The following is a 19126-nucleotide window of genomic DNA, read 5'->3' as shown; positions in this document are numbered from 1 at the left end:
AATTCAATTTATGACTTCAAGTCTGCCTGTTGGTGTTCCTTTTCAGTTTTCCTTCCCAATTTCGATGTTTCATATTCAGCAATGTGCCATAAGAAAGGACCGAAAAAAACTGCTTTTTTTACGAATTGAAATTTTTCCCGAATTCCGAATTTTAACGAAAAAGTTGTTTCGCAGCAGTTATTAGATGAGAAATATTTTTTTATTTCGCCGATAAGAGTTATGTTTAAGTTTTACGTTGTCCGATAACTGTTATGCAGCATAAATATTTTTCCATTGTCATTAACAGGCCTATTCTGCGTTGGTAACAAAAATTTTGTTACCGGTTAGTAAAGTTACTGTCAATTTTTAAACCCTTTTCGTATTCTCCACACTCTTGTAACCGGTAAATTTTGTTACCATCTCATGAGCAGGTAACAAAATATTGCCCCCTAGGCCTATTCTGCTTGTAACCGAACATTTTGTAACAAGGTAATTTTTTTTTTACTAACAATTGTAACCACTCCTTGCAACCGCAATTCTATTTACCTTGGTAACGTTTTAATTTATTCAGCAATTCAGCTATGGAGTTTTGTTGAAATTCGGTGTTGCATATTTCACGGGGCAATATTTTGTTACCTGCTCATGAGATGGTAACAAAATTTACCGGTTACAAGAGTATGGAGAATACGAGAAGAGTTTTTTAAAATTGACAGTAACTTTACTAACCGGTAACAAAATTTTTGTTACCAACGCAGAATAGGCCTGTTAATCGGTAAACATGGTAACCATATGTATGTATTCATTAAACATAATTTTGTATATATAAAGAACAAAAAACTTGGTTTTACTAATAATTGACTCGTGTTAAAGCAAACAGAAAACACTTAAAATAATGAGAAAAAATTGCTTTCAATTGACTCATGTAAAAGGGGACTAGCAGAACAGAAAAGAGCTTTACTTGTGAGTGCAGAACTGAATCAATTACAAGTTGTTACAAAGCCAATGACGCGTGAAAATTAAGTCGACTCCAAAGTTAAAAGCAGCTTTTTGACATAACTTTCAATGCGATATCTGTCAATAAAAAAATTTGCTTTTTAACTTTAGAATCGACTTTATTTTCATTATAAATATAACTCTAAACGTGTTTTAGAACCGTTGCTTCTTTGCGTCGAAAAAATGCAATGCAGAAACAAAATGGTGCAGTCAAACTTCTTTATAACGAACAATAATGTTGCATAGGTTAAAATTTATAAGTACTTTCAAAAAATGTAATGGGGACATATCTGATACCTTTTCAATAATATTTTCATTTATACGTATATAACTCACTTATAGCTCAGTTATGCACACTTTGCACTGATATGCAATTTTTACGTAGAAATCAAAACCCAACAGACTTCTACATATTTAATGCTATGCGTTGAGTAACCGCTTACACGCAAAGCTCATTTAACAGATTTCTTATGTGACAACTCTCATGTAACGCCAAGTATGCATAACTGAACTATTGGAATAGTCCCAATTGCGAATTCGGCTGTTAAAAAGTATTTTATATGACTATGTATTTTTATATTTCATATAAATAAGTTTGACTGCAATTGGTGTTCATGTGTGTTTGCCATCTTCAAACAGAAAACAACATGTCTGGAATAATTCAGTGAAACAAATGCTACTCTATGTGTATTATTCAAAAGGGGCACATTTAGATCGGATTGCAAAGATTAAACATTTAATTACAGATATCGATACAAAGAACACACACATATATATAGAATAAGTGTATCGTATATAATAGTTAAGCAGATAGATAGGAAAAACAGATAAAAACATGTCCATAAACAGTTATTTTAGTGACTTTACTGTATTTGAATTTAATTACTTCGTATGCTTCGTTAGGAGTACTTTGCTTGAACTTATGCTTTTCATAATAATGAATTGAACTGAAGTCCAAGCGCGACTCTGATTTTTTCTATAAATGAGCACAGATACTTTTGGAAGAAGATATGTTAAATTTTTAGACATGTACACATATATATGTATATGTAAGTATTGAATTAGTTGCGATCGTAGCAGAGATAGTAGTGGTACATATCTATTTGTGGTGGCATTGGTCGAGGAGTTATTGTTAGGGACTAAAGCAGAAAAAACAATGGTAGTAGTTGGTGGTTGTAATTATTCGCTTGCTGGATTGCTTGTGATGATCCAATTCAGTTTAACTGTTTAATTCTTCTTTTTGCGCAAGGTAATCTTTATGTGTTGATAACTTTTTCCATAAAACGCATACAATTTACTCGCATCTATTAACTCTGCTATTTGTATTTGTATTTCGGCACAAAATAATACTTGTTTGCTTTGAAGGCAGTTTAGGTTTTATCAATCAATATGATATTTTGATTTTTGTTTTCATTAATTTAAAATCAGCACCTGTCCGGAGGATGATGTTTGCAAATATGAAGATACGTCCGTCTCAATCATGCAGCTTCTCAGTGTCTCAGGTATAAACATTCCCTGTGGCACTTCCCACACACCTTTTCCACACTCCTTCTCTTTTTATTTTTGATTGTTACTACTGGTTTCAATTAACGCTAAATGGTTATCCTTTAACCAATATCGAAATCGCTTCTTCAATCCGGCAACTTCTCCTTCTTACGCCTATTAAGTAGGTTTAAACGGGTATACGATGACTTCCGGAAAGCCTTTTACATGTATTAAAAGAAGAAAAGAAATATTGGACATTAAAAAGCCACTTTAGCTAATAAGACATGCATTAAGTGCGCAGAAATCTTCACTTTAAATTAACATATGTACATGTATAACAAGGATATTTATGTGCTAAGTTGTCCATTTTGTGCATGAGAAAGTAAATTTTGTTTATTTATTAACGCGTATAGTACGTAATATAATGTGCATATACTTAAATATTATACAATACTTACATATGTACATACGGCATCAACTTTACTACTTGTCTATATTTGTTTTTGTCGCATTGACAAAGAAAATTGTGTCGCCCTGGCGAGCAAGTTTAATCACACAGTGGAAAAACACCCGAGACATAACATAGTGCAGGTTATAGGTACGGTCGAATCAGGACCGTCGAGAGCGAGGGGAAAAGGGGTGAATCGCCCCGGACGCGGGCTTTTTAAGGGGCCTGAAATATCAGAACCATAACTTTTTATACTTTTTTTACAATATAATTGCTCCGAGATTTCTCTCGACGGCCCTGGGTCGAATAGAACATTAAAGTAAATTTCTTATAGTTTCTGAACCCTTAAATGGAGAAAAATTTAACCACGCTATTTCAAAATGTCACAAAAGAAGATTTTTTCATGTTTACGCTTTCATATTTGTTTCAATACTTTTTGAACTGGGTTTATCATTTTGCAACGGGATGTACATATGAATATATGTATTTTTTAAAATATGCCATATCGAAAACGTTTCTTTGAATTAAGATAAGTTAGTTTAATGCATTGGTATTGTTCGACATACCTTCAGGATTATCTTATTTGTATATACATATGTACTTGGGAAGCACCGGATAGAGATTTTGCCGGATAACGGGATTCCGGATACCACGTAAAAAATAAGAGCCGGATTCGGATATCCGATCGGATATCCGGTAAATTGCTGCCCTTAATAAATTTCACGAAATTCTTATATTCGATTTTTTTGTTTAGACACACATACTTATGGCCAGATTATCTGCTTTTTCGAGCTGAACTATCCAATGCGTAATTAAAAGGGCAACCAAAATACGTGATTTTAAGTTCTTAAAATATGCATGATAAAATAAGAATTATGCATAAATATGCGCGAATGATATCAAAAATACTGTAAAAGTAAAATATTACACATCAGAGCGTATTCACTCACATATGTATGTATAGAAACGAAAATGCAAATTTAACTTAAATATTTTTGTTGCAATAAATAACAAAATACATATTCGGATAAATTTTCAGAAAGAAATGATTGCTTGTTATCACAGAATATATTCTTAAACATGGAAAACGCACGAACTTAAAGGCAGAAATTTCAGTCACTGTATATTTTTCAATCGGATGAATTGAAAACTGTGAGTGTATTGAAAATTGAAAGGGGAAAATTTAATGTGTAACGTCCCGGTAAGAGCGAAATACACCACACAAGCAGCTTGTCCAACCTTAAGGCACCCCCATACACAATGCAAATGGCTTGAGGAAAATGGAAATTTCACTTGGTTTGCCAAGCCGCTTGTGTGGCGTATTTCGCTCTTTAGTGTAAAGCTCTATGCAACCTTTGACGAATTGTCAAATATAACTCAGTGGCGCAAATTACGTAGTAGCGGAAGGGTAAATTTCAAAATACTTATTATGGGCCTGTGCCAATCAGTAGAAAAGTTCCATAGTGAGAAAATTTTACATTTCTGCTGTGCCAATTCGTAACTTTTTACTGCTGGAAGTTTTTGAAAGTTGCTTTGATGCAAAAAAAAGCCCAGCAAGTTAAGCAATCCAAATGCAGCATTTATATGGAAAATATTTTTCTTTTCTGATTTCAATTATTCTAGAACAGAATGTCATGCACTTATTAAAAGTGATGCTTGCCGTAAAATTGTTCACTAGCCTTACGGGCTCGGAAATTTTTATTCACTTCACAGTTGTCAAAAATTTACCAACCAGAGTAGTGTTCTATCAATTGGCACAGGCCCTAGAAATAAAAAAAATAAAATTATTTTGAATACGCACCAAATTTAGCATTTATTTCTATAATATGCAAAAAATGCATTTATTGCGAAATATGCCGAAATATGCTCTAACAAATATTTCTAAAACGCTTTATCTTTTTACAATTAGCATTTCCTTTTTATGTATTTTGTGATAGAGTATAAGATAAGTATAAGTATGCTCGAGCATATTTTTGGTTGCCCTAGTAATTAAGAATACAAAATTTCTCATCTGAAACCCAAGTTATAAAATAATCCTGTATTAAAAAGATGCAGCTCGGATTTATCGATTATTTTTGGTAAAGGGAGGAGAAACGTCAAAGAAAAAAGATAACCATCAATGAACGCCGCTAAGAAAAAACGCATGGTTAATGTATTTTTATTTTAAAATGTGATGAAAATCTAACTATTATCAGGATTGGGTAAATTGCAGTAAATCGAAATTTTCTTTGTTTTTTTTTTAGTGGTAGTACATTCCAAATTTCACTGTCACTCTGTGGTTAGTGGTAGCGCATTTCAATTTCACTACCACTATATGGTTAGTGAAAGTGCATTTCCAATTTCAATAGCACTACATAGTGATAGTGAAATAGAATTTTCAATATCACTATCTGGTTAGCGGTAAAGGAACGCAAATTTCACTTTCACTGACTAATTACACTAGTTTACAAGTTTAGGAAAATTTGGCGATCTATGATTTTAATACCCATTTCCTTAGTTCAAAAGTTTATAGTCATTAACTCTATAGTGGTAGTGAAATGCATTTGTACTAAGTGCATAGTGGAACCAATTTGTCAATACCACTATATTGTGGTATATATGTATTTATTTCTAAATATTTTTGAAGAAGTAAGCCACCAGTTAAGAGATTCAAAATCAATTTATGTACTTAAAAGGTTAAACGAAATGTTTTAATATGAGTATCAAAGTATCAAACGAGAGATGGTTAAAGAAGCTTTCTTTCGAGAATATCTTTGAAAAGAGTTGCCACTCATTTAGAAACTTAAAATTATTTTAATTAACAAGTTAAATGAAGTATTGAAATACAAGTATCAAACGGAAGAGGCTTTAGTAAGCCTTGCGGACTTTCAAACCCATTGCAACAATGAGAAAAATATAAAACCTCTTTTTATGAAGACATCGCTCACAGGTTTCAAGAAACAGCTCATGACGGTGTATATTTTAAAGAATCTCTGAGCCTAATTGAGGATAAAGTTTTCTCAATGGTGAGAAAACGGATGTGTGGTTTCGGGATGCCCACTTTACAACCAATGGGAGAACTCTCCAATGATTATTCAGGGAGTTAAATTACAGCACCACGAACTTGGCGGCTCACTCCGCAACCAACGGGAGAACTGTCCAATGAGTTATTCAGGGAGTTAAATCATAGCACCACGAACTTGACGGCTCAAGTCACCGAAACAGAACCTCTCCTGAATTTGCTACTGGAACAGTTTCACAAGTGTAGAAATGTTGCACTAGCGGTTATCGCCTCAGCGATAGCAGCTACCTTGCTCAGCGGAGGAAGAACTGCACACTCGATGTTTAAGCTCCATCTGAATTGCGAGTCAGGGTACACCAACTTGCAACATTAGAGAAAACAATGGTGGTGGGGCTATGTTGCAACAATGCATTTAATTAAAAATTGGGACGAATGCACGATGTTACACAAGCATGCAGTCGAGGCACTCGATTGAAGCCTGCAAGATATCCGCGGCAGGTGTTTGCTCATGGGAAGATGGTCGTATAGCTAGCAGGAGATTTTCGGCAGACGCTACCTGTGTGATAAGTGCGTGCATCAAGGCTTTGCCACTGTGGGAAAAGATGGAAATATTGAACCGCACAACTAACATGAGAATACAGTTGTACAATGATCGAGGGTCCGGACTCTTTTCTCAAGACTTCCTTGAGACCGGTAAGGGTCGCAAGGCAATAAATGCGGAGCAATGCTATGAGCTCGGAATATTATCTAATAGATAAGTAAACTTTTCCTAATTTACAACAAACCTAGTGTAAACCTAGTTGACGGCGAAGTAAGACGCGTATACATAGATTTATACCTAACCAAGGACTGCCACTGTCGGCCGCTGTGGTGTAGTGGTAAGCAGTGCGCGCTTCCACTCCACAATGCCTGGGTTCAAATCCTGGTCAAAGCAACATCGCAAAAATATAGAAAAAAGGTTTTTTCATAACAGCGGTCGTCCCTCGGCAGGCAATGGCAAACCCCCGAGTGTATTTCTGCCATGAAAAACAGCTTCTCATAAAAATACAATCGCCGTTCGGAGTCGGCGTAAAACTGTAGGTCCCTCCGCTTTGTGTGACAACATCAAGGCGCACGCCACAAATCGGAGGAGAAGCTCGGCCAAACACTAACATATGTGTAAGCGCCAATCTATTATTATTATTAAGGACTGCCACTTCAACATTATTTCCCCAAAAATTCTTTGGGGAAGTACATACTTATTACACCTACAAACATAGTTCACCGCGAAAATAATTTACGCGTCTTTAATCGCCGTCGACTAGGTTTAGGCGCCTTTCTTCGCTGAAGTATTTTCTATGCGTATTTTTTCGCGGTCAACTTTTGAGCTCGCACCTTTAGTCGTGTCAAGTGGCAATATGGATTTGGTGAATTTATTTCTTTCCTTCTTTGTTACATTTGAAATAATTGCGTTAAACCAAACAGCACGTGGGCGAAGCTGCGGGCAAAACCTAGTTTTAAATATATGTGCATATTTCATCTTTTAAAACAAAATCATGATAATGAAATTTTAATAACAATGTTACTTTTATCATTTTAATAATATATTTCTTGTATTTTATACTATGTTCACGTTGAGCCATTAACTCGAGCTTAACATTTTGAATTTATGAACAACTGTCAAGTGTTCTCATTGGGGTGTTCAAGAAACTCAGAGTTTAATCTGACATTTGTTTGTCTACATTTTCTAATTCAGATTTGGCCTGTTCCCGTACTCCAGGGTTTAGACATAAATAGGCCGAAGAAGCCGTAGTGCCAACCAACACCAACCATTTAGCAGTGATCGGACTTCTACCACATTGTGGTAGATCTACCACTTTTTTGAGCATCTACCACTTCTACCACACAAGTTATGAAGTCTACCACATATTCCCGTTTTGGAGCAGTTTAATTTTTCCTCGACATAATTTTTTTATGTTTTTAATTTTGGGAGAAAAAATTGTCCAACACTAAACACAATGTGATAACAAGAATGAGAGAATGCAAGATTTCGCATTCCCGGCGGCGATGAGATTTAAACTTTTTAACAGAGTTAAAAGTAAACAAAGCTGAATGATGGGAAAAAATAAAAACAAACTCTCAAACAGTAAATTTTCTTAATATTCAACTTTTCGACAGGATAAGTGTTTCAATTGTCTTAGAATGCAAAATATATAATTTATAAAGAAATTTAATAAAGAAAATGTTAAAGATCGTAGATTTGTAAAAGTATTAGTGAATTTCAGTTCATTTAAAGTTTCTGAGGCGTTGTTTACATTTACTTGAGAATAGGCAAAACCCAAATAGCAGTTTGTGGAACGCACCACCTTTGTTCGCTAAATTGTGATGTGACAAAAAGAAAAGCTGGCAGCCTCCGCAAGGTTGGAGAAATCTCTCAAAGTATGTTCGAAAAATATCTTTATAACGAAGGAACTGCTTTACACTGTCAAGAAAAAAAAATCCAAAACTCAACACAGTTTTTAGCAACTTAAAATTCGCACTTATTACATGTACTAAAATTTAAAAGTTTTTTTCTGGAGATTCTAATTGAAAAGTTTGCAATTTATGTGAAACGTTGCACAATTTTTTTAACTTTTGTACAAAGTTTGAAATTCGGATTTATATAGTATTTTAGACAAAGAGCTAAGAATTTTTGTAAAAAATTAATAAACCTTAAACAAACAAAAGAAAAATAGTCAAAACTTGTTAAACTGTCGCGACACTAGATTATTAAAGTTACTGTTCCGTAGTACATAAAAGACATAAATAAATAATAAACTATCCAAAAACTGAGATCTACCACATTTTTGTGAAATCTACCACATTTTTTCCCAGATTCTACCACACAGAATTATTTTTAAGTCCGATCACTGCCATTTAGCCAAAAAATAAGAAAAAATCTGACTCCATAGAACATTTCATTCTGATTTCAACCATACCAAGATTATTTGGCCAATAAAAGAGGTCAAAGTCAAACTTTTATATTTTTTTATATTTATAATATCTCGGAAGCTATTTGACCGATCACAAAACTCTTGATGCTAATTTAAAGAAAATTTAAATACCTTTTCCGCGACGTATATAGTAAAACCCTTTTTAAAACAAATTTTAAATAAACGCCATTTAAAAAAATATATTTATATATTTTTTGGTTATTAGGTATTTCTGGCTTTGTTATTTTTTACTCCTGATAAATAAGCAAAAGGTCGGGATGAAATCAGCACAAAAAGTTCAAACGAGCCACATTTTTGGTTTTTGCGTAGCAAGATTGCTGATATTCTAGACTTATGTGTACGGGAACACGCTAACTGTCCGCAAGTTGGTTGCAGGATTGGATTATCAAAGATACTGTGGCGAATACTGCGGCAACGCGAAGCGAACAACGAGAAATAGGCAGAATGTTCGAGGAATGACGTAGAATGTTCCACAAAGAGAAACCTGAAGTTGGATGAACACTGCGAACGGCGAGAGAAAGAGAATGAGCGATGAACTTCAGAACGTTCTAGAGTTGCCATGAGTGTGAGCGCAGGTATATAAGAGCGCCACCAGACACCGGAGTGAGTGAGTTACAAGTCAGCAAGCTACAAGTAAAGTGAGTTGCGAATAAGCAAGCTATAAGTTTAATTGTGTTAACAAGTTTTGTGAAACGTTGTAATTGCTTTAACGAGTCTTGTAAAGTGATTTTACGGTACTAGCGAGTATTGTAAATTGTTTGTTGTACAATAAAGTTAATCGTACTACAATTTGGTCATCGTGAGCATTTATTTAACAATCCAGCGATACGAGCCGGAGGATATTTGAGAACTCCCTCAAGGTTTCGAGGATAATCGTAGCAATTGGTGTCAGAAGTGGGATTGTTAAATAAATCCCGAAGGATAAGCTACTGAAAATGGCGAAAATTCAGGATCTAAAGATTGAGGAACTCAAGCAGGAGTTGGAGAAACGAAATTTAGCAACCTCGGGAAGAAAAGTGGAGTTGCTATCACGGTTGCGAGAGGCTATGGAAAAGGAAGGCATCGACGTTGACAAATACGACTTCCATCGTGAGGACGACGAGGCATCCTTGAAGGACAAAGACAAGGAAGAGGTTGCTGGTTCATCGAATGATGTGGAGCAGACATCAGCGAAGCTTGAAGAGCAGGGAAAGGCTCTTTGTGCGTCAACGGCTATAGACATGAACACGTTATTGGCTGCCATGTCACAGATGTCATCACAGCTGTCGTCACAGATGCAAGCACAGGATACACGCATGTCACAGATGTCATCACGGAAGCAAGCGCTGGAGACACGTATATCTTCAGAGATATCAGCGCAGGTGTCATCGGAGCTGTTATCCCAGTTAGAAACTCAGCTACAGGCACAGGAGGCACGCATATCATCACATCTGGAAGCACAGGATGAAAAAATTACACAAACACAGGACAAACTTGAAGAGAGACAAGAGAAAGTCGAAGCAAAGGTAGAAGAATTGGTAGGTCGTCTTCGTGATTTAAAGTTGAATCGTCCAGCTACTTCGACGAACGCTCCCAAGGTAAAAACCCCATCCTTTGACGGCACGATTCCTTTCCAGGTCTTTAAGCTCCAGTTCGAAAAAACGGCTGCAGCAAATCACTGGAGCATGGAGGATAAATCCGCTGCACTGTTCGTTGCATTAAAAGGATCTGTAGCGGAAATCTTGCAGACTATTCCTGATCGTGAAAGGAACAGTTACGATGCGTTAATGGGTGCAGTGGAAAGACGTTATGGTAGCGAGCACAGGAGACAGATTTACCAAGTGGAGCTGGAGAATCGCTGCCAAAAAGCCAACGAGACTCTACAAGAATTCGCTTCACTTATCTATTGGAGACACATCTGGTGAACACCTCGAAAGGGTAAAAATCCAGAGGTTCATCAACGGAATGCGGGACGTGTATACCAAGCGAGAGACGTACGCGAATCCAAAGCCAACATTTGCTGAAACCGTCTCGTATGCTCAGACGCGTGAAACGGCGGCACTCCTAAGTAGACCAGCCTACAAAGCACATCGCGTGGAAGTGGAAACACCGGACGAGACAAATGAAATGCTGAAGAAGATTATCCATCTGCTGGGCGAGAAAAAGCAAGGCTTTGGCAAATGTTTTAAATGTGGAAAGCCAGGCCACTTCGCCCGCGATTGCAGCGCAAGTTCCAGTTCGCTCAACAATTCAGCAGGACGCAAACGCAGGGCTGAAGGAGACGAATCTAACTCCAGTCAGTCGTTAAACTAAAACGAGCTAGCAGGAAGGGCCACGTGCTGGCTCCAGAAGTTGAAGGGCCCATAATCTCCTTCTCACAAATTGGCCGGAATGCGAGCAACCTCACTATTGGTGGATGTGTGAATGGGCAGGAGCGAGTGCTGACAGTGGATACTGGAGTGTCACATTCCATTATTCGACCTGATGTGGCTACTTTTTATGTGAAGCCACTACCTCGAGCAAAGCTGCAGACTGCAACTGGTGAGTGAACCCAAGTGTTAGGAGAAGTACTATGCGAGGTAATAATCGACGGGTTGGCCTCGTGCACGAAGTTTATTGTGGCAGACATTGTGGATGAAGTCATCATCGGCGTGGATTTCCTACTTCGGCAAGCCACGAAGGTTGACCTCCAGGGAATGATCCTAACCTATGGCGACAGGAAAGTGCCACTTAGGGTTGGTTACGACAGCCAGTGCTGCAACAGACGATTAGTCTTAGAGGAAGTGTCGAAGATTCCACCAGAAACGGAAGCGGTTAGTTGGGCGGAGGTTGGCAGTGATGGAGACGGAGTGTTTTCGTCAGGAGAAGGAAGCGGTTTACCGATACAGGAAAAGCGTGACGGTTCTGCCAGCTCAGTGAAGAAGAGGTCGCAACAAGGAAGTGGTCATGGCAAGCCAGGCAGTGTTTCCGGCAGGAGGAAAGCCGCTAAACCACGTTGCAATGGTGATACGCCGGTGGCCGGAAATGGAAGCGGCTGTGGGAGCAGTAGGCGGGCTTTGAAGTGTCCCGAAAAAGGTGGTCGGCAAAGGCGAACAGTTAAGCCGGAAGCCAAGGACGAGGTTATAGATGTCCGGTCAATGAGGTTGACGCCGGCGAAGGAGCGAGATGCGGAAACACTGGGCAAGTTTCAGCGTGAGGAACCGGATTTAGCAAGATGTGCTAAAGGCAGTGCAGTACGAAGGCAGGAGCCTGGGTGTCATAGACAGAGGATGCGGCATAGATCTGGCAAAAAGGGTGCCCACGAGAGGAGACATGGTCTGGTCACCACCAGTGGCCGGCAGAAGCACGACCATGTGAGATGGTGCACCACCGGAGATAAGCTGGAAGCAATGCCCCGTAACGCATCGAGTCGAGAGGAGCTACAGGAAGGCGATTTGGTGTTGTTGCACATGCCGCAGCCGAGAAAGACTTCACCTCCGAACAACATCGTAACTGGAAAGGTCCGTATAGGATTGACAAACGGCAGAAGGACGCAGTGCATCGAATCCAGACAGCTGGAAGACCGAGGACCAAGATGGAAGTGGTCCAAGTTGGAAAGACTTGCAGCGGTTGGAGCGGCAAGTGTGTCTGATCGAGACGATCAGACTTAGGTGGAGGGCAGTGTGGCGAATACTACGGCAACGCGAAGCGAACAACGAGGGATGTTCGAGGAATGACGTAGAACATTCCACAAAGAGAAACCTCAAGTTGGATGAACACTGCGAACGGCGAGAGAAAGAGAATGAGCGATGAACTTCAAAACGTTCTAGAGTTGCCATGAGTGTGAGCGCAGGTATATAAGAGCGCCACCAGACACCGGAGTGAGTGAGTTACAAGTCAGCAAGCTACAAGTAAAGTGAGTTGCGAATAAGCAAGCTATAAGTTTAATTGTGTTAACAAGTTTTGTAAAGCGTTGTAATTGCTTTAACGAATCTTGTAAAGTGATTTTACGGTATTAGCGAGTATTGTAAATTGTTTGTTGTACAATAAAGTTAATCGTACTACAATTTGGTCATCGTGAGCATTTATTTAACAATCCAGCGATACGAGCCGGATGATATTTGGGAAATTCCTCAAGGTTTCGAGGATAATCATAACAATATAAAGTAAATTCGGTCAAAAAGGGTTGAATTCCCATAAACTCCAAATAAACATGTTTTTAAGGAGAATTTAACGAAAATTGTTTGTACGGTAAACTCCGAGTTTAAGAGCAGAGTATAGCGTTAAACTCCAAAATGGCCCATAAACTAGAGTTAATGGCTCAACGTGAACATATTTATTTATTTATTTATTTATTTATTTAAGAATAATCTAGAAAATGTACATTTTCTTACAGACTATACAGAGACTAATTCAGTTTAAGTTTATTTAACAATTTCATTTAATATTGATTTAAATCTAGGTTTTGACAAAGAGAAATCGATATCTGATGAATACGAGAGAACATTAAATTGTTTTAATGCTCTATAAATAGGTGCGTTAGAAGCGTAAAGTGTTCTAACGCGATTTAGAAAAAAAAATTTCATGATTACGCAGGTCTCTTGTGGGGATATTAAAGTAGATGCATTGAAGTAGGAATGGAGAATCAATCGCCCCACGAATAATATCATATACAAAAGTAAGCGAAAGAATGGATCTTCGTGTCTTGAGTGATTTAAGATCGATTAACTGACATCTGGCAGTGTATGAAGGAATCGCATCAACAAACTGAAGTGAACGGAGTGCGAAACGTATGAATTTTCTTTGTATTCGCTCAATCCTTTCAATATGGGAATTGTGGTATGGCCTCCAGATAAAGACAGCACATTTTCAGAGTGTACGGGTCAGTGAACTCAGAGCTAAAACGGCGAATAAAAGCTAGTATAGAATAGGACTTTGCTATAGCATAGTTTAAATGACTATTAAAAAGAAATTTGGAGTCGAAAACCACTCCAAGATCAGACATTTCATTACGAGTGCTTAGACATGAGGCAAAGATATAATAAGAAGTGGGGATCGGGGAACGAGACTTAGAAAATGCTATATGAAAACACTTATTTATGTTAAACTGCAGTTGATTTGTACGACACCAGACAGCAACATTTTTTAGATCGGACTGAAGTCTGACAGAATCGAGCTGATTTGTAACCGTAGTGAAAATTTTTAAGTCATCGGCATATAAAAGATATTCAGAATGGTTAAAGCAGCTAGATATGTCATTAATAAAAATCACAAAGAGAAGGGGACCTAAGACGCTACCCTGAGGTAGTCCAGAGGTCGCAGTAAAAGATTGCGACGAGATGTTGTCCATTACGACAACACACTTTCGTGACAAAAGGTAAGATTTTACCCACTTCAGAAAGGTATAGTGGAAACCCAAACTCGACAATTTGGATATTAGGAGCGAATGACTAACTTTGTCAAAAGCTTTGGTGAAGTCGGTATGGACAGTGTCGACTTGCAAGCGATTGTTAAAAGCAGATAGGCAAAATTCGGAGAAAACGGCTAGATTTGTAACAGTTGATCGACCAGACATAAATCCATGTTGATTAACTGAAATCAGCCGTTTGGTTGCAAAGTACATATTTTGCTTTACAATGAACTCAAATAACTTAGAGACAGTAGACAACTTTGATATGGGTCTGTAGTTGGCGATATTGCTTTTATTACCACTTTTGTGAATGGGCGTGATGAAGGTAACCTTCCAGGCACCAATAAATTCGCCATATTTAAGGGATTTATTGAGCAACAGTAGAAGAGGGTATGCAATAGCCGGGCAGTTTTGGAGAAGACATGGGGACAGACCATCAATATCTGCCTGCTTTGAGGATTTCAAATTTTGGATGCCATCAACCACGTCTTCAAGAGTAATGGAGAGCGCTCCAAAATCAATTGGGGCATTCACATTCAAACAGCTGTCTTCAGTAGAATCTACTTCAGGCTCGTAGTTTGAGCTAAAGAAGTCTGCAAACAGATTTGCAGCCTCTACAGAGGAATTCGCATGTAATCCGTTATAGAAAACTTCCGACGGAATGCTTGAGCAATTTTTTTTTGATTTGGCGTACCGCCAAAAGGCCTTAGGATTCGATTTAATATCAAGCTCAAATTTGTGAACATAATTTCTATGAAGAATATTACTCAGGGACTTAAACTCTCTTGAATAATCCAAATATTTTTCCTTATGTGATAAAGAGTTTGATACTTTAAATTTTTTATAGAACTTATTCCTTAAATTCTTAAGCTTCTTTAAGTCCTTAGTATACCAAGGAATTCTATAAAAACTCTTATTTCTTGGCGGCAATATACTTGAACAAATTTCATTTAATCTGAACTTAAAAGTATCAAAACATAGATCTACATTGACCCCGGATAAAACCGAGTCCCAGTTCACCAAAGAAACCTGAGAATTGATGGCATTAAAAGCATTATTAGAACAAAAACTAAGGGATTGGTTAACCATCGCAATATTTTTAAATTTATAGAATTGCAAGTGTAAAATAAGTGGAATATGGTGAAGACCAGGACACGACAAGGGGTCAAGGCATTCAAGTAAAGAAAAACTCATGTTGTCATTAATGAAAATAAGATCTAGAATTCTACAAAGCTTATTTTTAAAACTATTTATCTGACTAAGATTAATACTCGAAAGATTGTCAATAACGTACGATTCGGAAAAAGTATTGATGTTTTTGGGATACAAAGTAGCGCAGGTGGCCGTATTTGCCCACTCAATATTGCTCAAGTTGAAATCGCCTAAAATGCAAAAGTTACTAGTTGTGTCCTTAGATGCTAAAGCTAGAACATTATCAGTATGCGCCTTATATAGAGCATCAGCACTAGAGGGAGGAATGTATGACGCACAAATGACAAGTTGAGAGGCACCGAACACGGACACGCACAGTTGGTCAAGAAGTAGATCATCATTCTCCAACGGCAGACGCAGCGTGCGATATTTCTTCAGGACCGCAATTAAAACTCCACCCCCTCTGGATAGTCCAGTTCTGAGGGGATCACGATCTTTTCGAAACACATTGTAAAGGTTCGTGTCAAAGAATTCGCTGTCACAGAAATCCACACTAAGCCAACTCTCGATGAGCACAAAGATGTCATAGTCCATGTGTGAGCTTAAGTCGAAGAGTGTTTTCGATTTAGTTCTTAAACCAGATACATTCTGGAAGTGAATGCGTAGGTGCTTAGATTGGGCTTCAACGCAGGTGGAAGGACTCATGGGTCGAGTTGAGTTACATCGCCTTTGGGAAAAAACCTAAACCTTCTCGTAGCACCATTCAGACACTCCTAGTTTAAAATTTACCTTTTTAAGGCTCGCATATACTACGTTTATGCGCTAATTCACGAATTCATTTCATGAATTTGGGTTAAAATTGGCTGCATAAACACCATTTCATGAATTCAATTATACACGAAAGCTAACCATGATTCGGCATCATTTCATGAAATCGTGAAGTGCAAGTCCGGCAACGACACGTTTCACAAACAGCTGTTTACTGGGGTTATGATGTTTTTAGATTAAAAAGCATGATTGGCATAACCAGGATTTAATACACTAAGGGCCGATTGCTCAAAGCCTGGTTGACACTAATCCCCGGTTAAACATCGTTATCGACGTTACCGACACCATGTTATTTGCATGGAGCCGAAAACGTCGATAACGATGTTAATTGGTGATTAGCGCCAATCAGGCTTTGGGAAACCGGCCCTAAAAAAGTTGTATGGAATTGTTAAAATATAAAATAAATTCAAATAGAATAAATTGAAAATATATTAAAACAAATTTAAACATAATATGGTTCATTGCCTGGTACCTACGGCTTTTGCAAATTTGAAAGGAGGCCGAAAAAGTCACAACCATACTATTTAGTTTCTCGCCAGTGCTTGCCACTTTTTCAAAGCACTTTATTTCATGAAATCGCAAGCTATGCATAAACGGGACCATTTTTGAATTCATGAAATGAAGAATTCGTGAATTCTGTCGCATAAACGTAGTAATAGTATTAAAATGACGTTTTCCATTAAACCAGTGTCGGCCACAATCACATTTTGAGCATGTGTCGAAAGCACAAAAGCTCATCGATACTTCGAAAAAAAATCTGCAAACGTAACACAAAGGTTTGTTTTTGCTAAGTAGAACGTTAGTAAAGTTTAAAGCATTGTTCCGTTAATATGTATTAAAGTAAAACAAAATGCACATACATTCATATACACTGGTGGCAAATAAAATAAACTCTTATGGGCTTACGCGTAAAGCGCATTTTTAAATGCTACTCTAAATGCACATTTATCCATACAAAATTCGTCACCTAAATGCAACTAAATGCAAATCCATTTTTGCACTAAGAATCTAAATGCTAAAAGCAACCCTGTGATCTTCCAAAATTTCCACGATTCGAACATGGTTTAATGAGAAAAAGTGGCAACATTGCTTTTTCGCGTATACAGTGCCTAGCTGCGTTTCAGTGATCGCCGATCGAGATTTCATTTATTATTTAACATTATTTGGAAAAAGAAAAGTTGCGCATATTCAACATCGATGAGATACTGATAGAAATCTGGCTCAATTTGTGATCAACTCTGTTTGTTTTTTTTTCTATTTAATTTATATACACACAAATTTTCGGTTATGGTTAAAACAATTCAAACTTTTGTATTGAATTTTTTGTTTAAAACTTATTTTTCCCTTTTCCGTAGGGTTTTTTGCACATCATCGTCTCTGTGTGAATTGATCGTGATAGATACGGATCTGAGTAAGCGACTAGAACACGCCTGCTTGTCAAAAGCATACGATTTCGAACTCGCGTACATTTCTTAAATGCGATAGCATGAACGCTCTTCGAAAAAATATGTTCGAAAGTTCTAAATGTTGCATTTTAAATGCAGCAAAAACGCTGCATTAGCCATTATATGCGCTCCATCGTTGATATCTCCAATTTGAATGCATTGATGCTGAACTGTTGTATACATGTTTCTTTGTACTGATCAAGTGTTCTTAGCAACAACACAAGCATTTAGCTCTCCAATGAAAAATAAGATATAACAGGGTCCGAACACCTCCAATGCCAGAACCAGTTGGCAAAAAAATAGACTCATCACATTTGAAATGGAAAAACACCGTTATTTTCTCCTTAAAACAGTTATAAGGGAACCGTTTTACTAATAGAGGAATTGTTTGCGATGCAACATTAGTTACTAATCTGCTTTTGAATAATGGGTTTGTAAAATGGGACGCCGCGGACATTGTAGCGAAAGTGAAAAAAAAAATTATTGAAAACCTTCGAGAAAAAGGTTATACAATTAAAAAGATTTCTGAAATAGTTAAACGTTCTGATCATTTAATAAGAAATGCACTTAAAAGCAAAAGTAACACCGAAGAAAAACGAGGAAGACCACGAAAAACGACCATTAAAGAAGACCAACAATTAATTACTAGGACGCAAATGTAATCTTCCGACCTTTTTTTGGGTTGAATTGCCTTTTTTGTTTTAAATGTAAATATTATTGGAAATAAAATGAAGAGTCTATTTTTTTGCCAACCTATTTTGGCACTTTGAGCGTATCGATCGTGTTTTCTATTATTTTTTATTAGAAAGCTAAACGGTTGTGTTGTTGCTTAGAACAGAGGATCAATAAAAGAAAAACAGTATGCAAAAGTTTATCCTCAGTGCATTCGTATTGGAAATATGAAAGATGCAATGCCTACGAAGGTCAAGAGTCTATTTTTTTGCCACTAGTGTATATGTGCGTGCAAAGGGTCGCACAGTTTGCTTTACTTACCCCTTGTGTTAACACCCAAATTTTCTTACGTTGGCTAGTACCGGGGTACACGGGTACCCACACAGTATTTGTTTAACTTTTCTTCACAAATCCATTTAGCGGTCCGAAATTTTTTTGTGAATATAGATTAAATTAAGAGAATTTAGTAAGAAAGATTTCAAAAATAATATGGGAGTCCCCTAACTACATTAAAATACACGCACATGTGCTATCGTATACAAAGGCACAGGCTAAAATATATGTATGTATGGACATCGTCTTTATATCTATGTATGTTGAGAAACAATAAGCCCTACATTCAAAACATAATGGGCCCCAAAGAAGGCCTGAGAGCAGTACTCTACCGTATTTGGTGCCCATGAAAGAGAAACTATGTGCTTATACGTACCAAACAGAAATAAACCCGTAATTATGCTATCCACATTGCATTGCACCCCCTATTATATCGTATTATCATAAGTA

The 19126-nt window shown here is 37.4% G+C and overlaps 1 protein-coding gene across 4 annotated transcripts in view; it reads right to left on the bottom strand.

Annotated features, from left to right (window-relative positions):
• Window positions 1–19126, bottom strand: part of LOC118745781 (chitinase-like protein PB1E7.04c) — a 269861-nt gene that overhangs the window by 188265 nt on the left and 62470 nt on the right. For 2 of the 4 annotated variants that reach the window (XM_036479449.1, XM_036479448.1), the window contains exon 3: window positions 2404–2675. The exons of the other annotated variants lie outside the window; for them this stretch is intronic. In XM_036479449.1, the coding sequence (XP_036335342.1) occupies window positions 2404–2484 (81 nt within the window). In that variant the 5' untranslated portion in view covers window positions 2485–2675. The remainder of the gene's footprint in view (window positions 1–2403; window positions 2676–19126) is intronic. 4 annotated transcript variants of the gene reach the window in all.

This window comes from Rhagoletis pomonella, unplaced genomic scaffold (assembly GCF_013731165.1).
Source record: "Rhagoletis pomonella isolate Grant_MI unplaced genomic scaffold, Rhpom_1.0 Rhpom_scaffold_00009, whole genome shotgun sequence".
Lineage (NCBI taxonomy): Eukaryota > Metazoa > Arthropoda > Insecta > Diptera > Tephritidae > Rhagoletis > Rhagoletis pomonella.
This window is presented reverse-complemented; position numbering and strand designations above follow the sequence as displayed.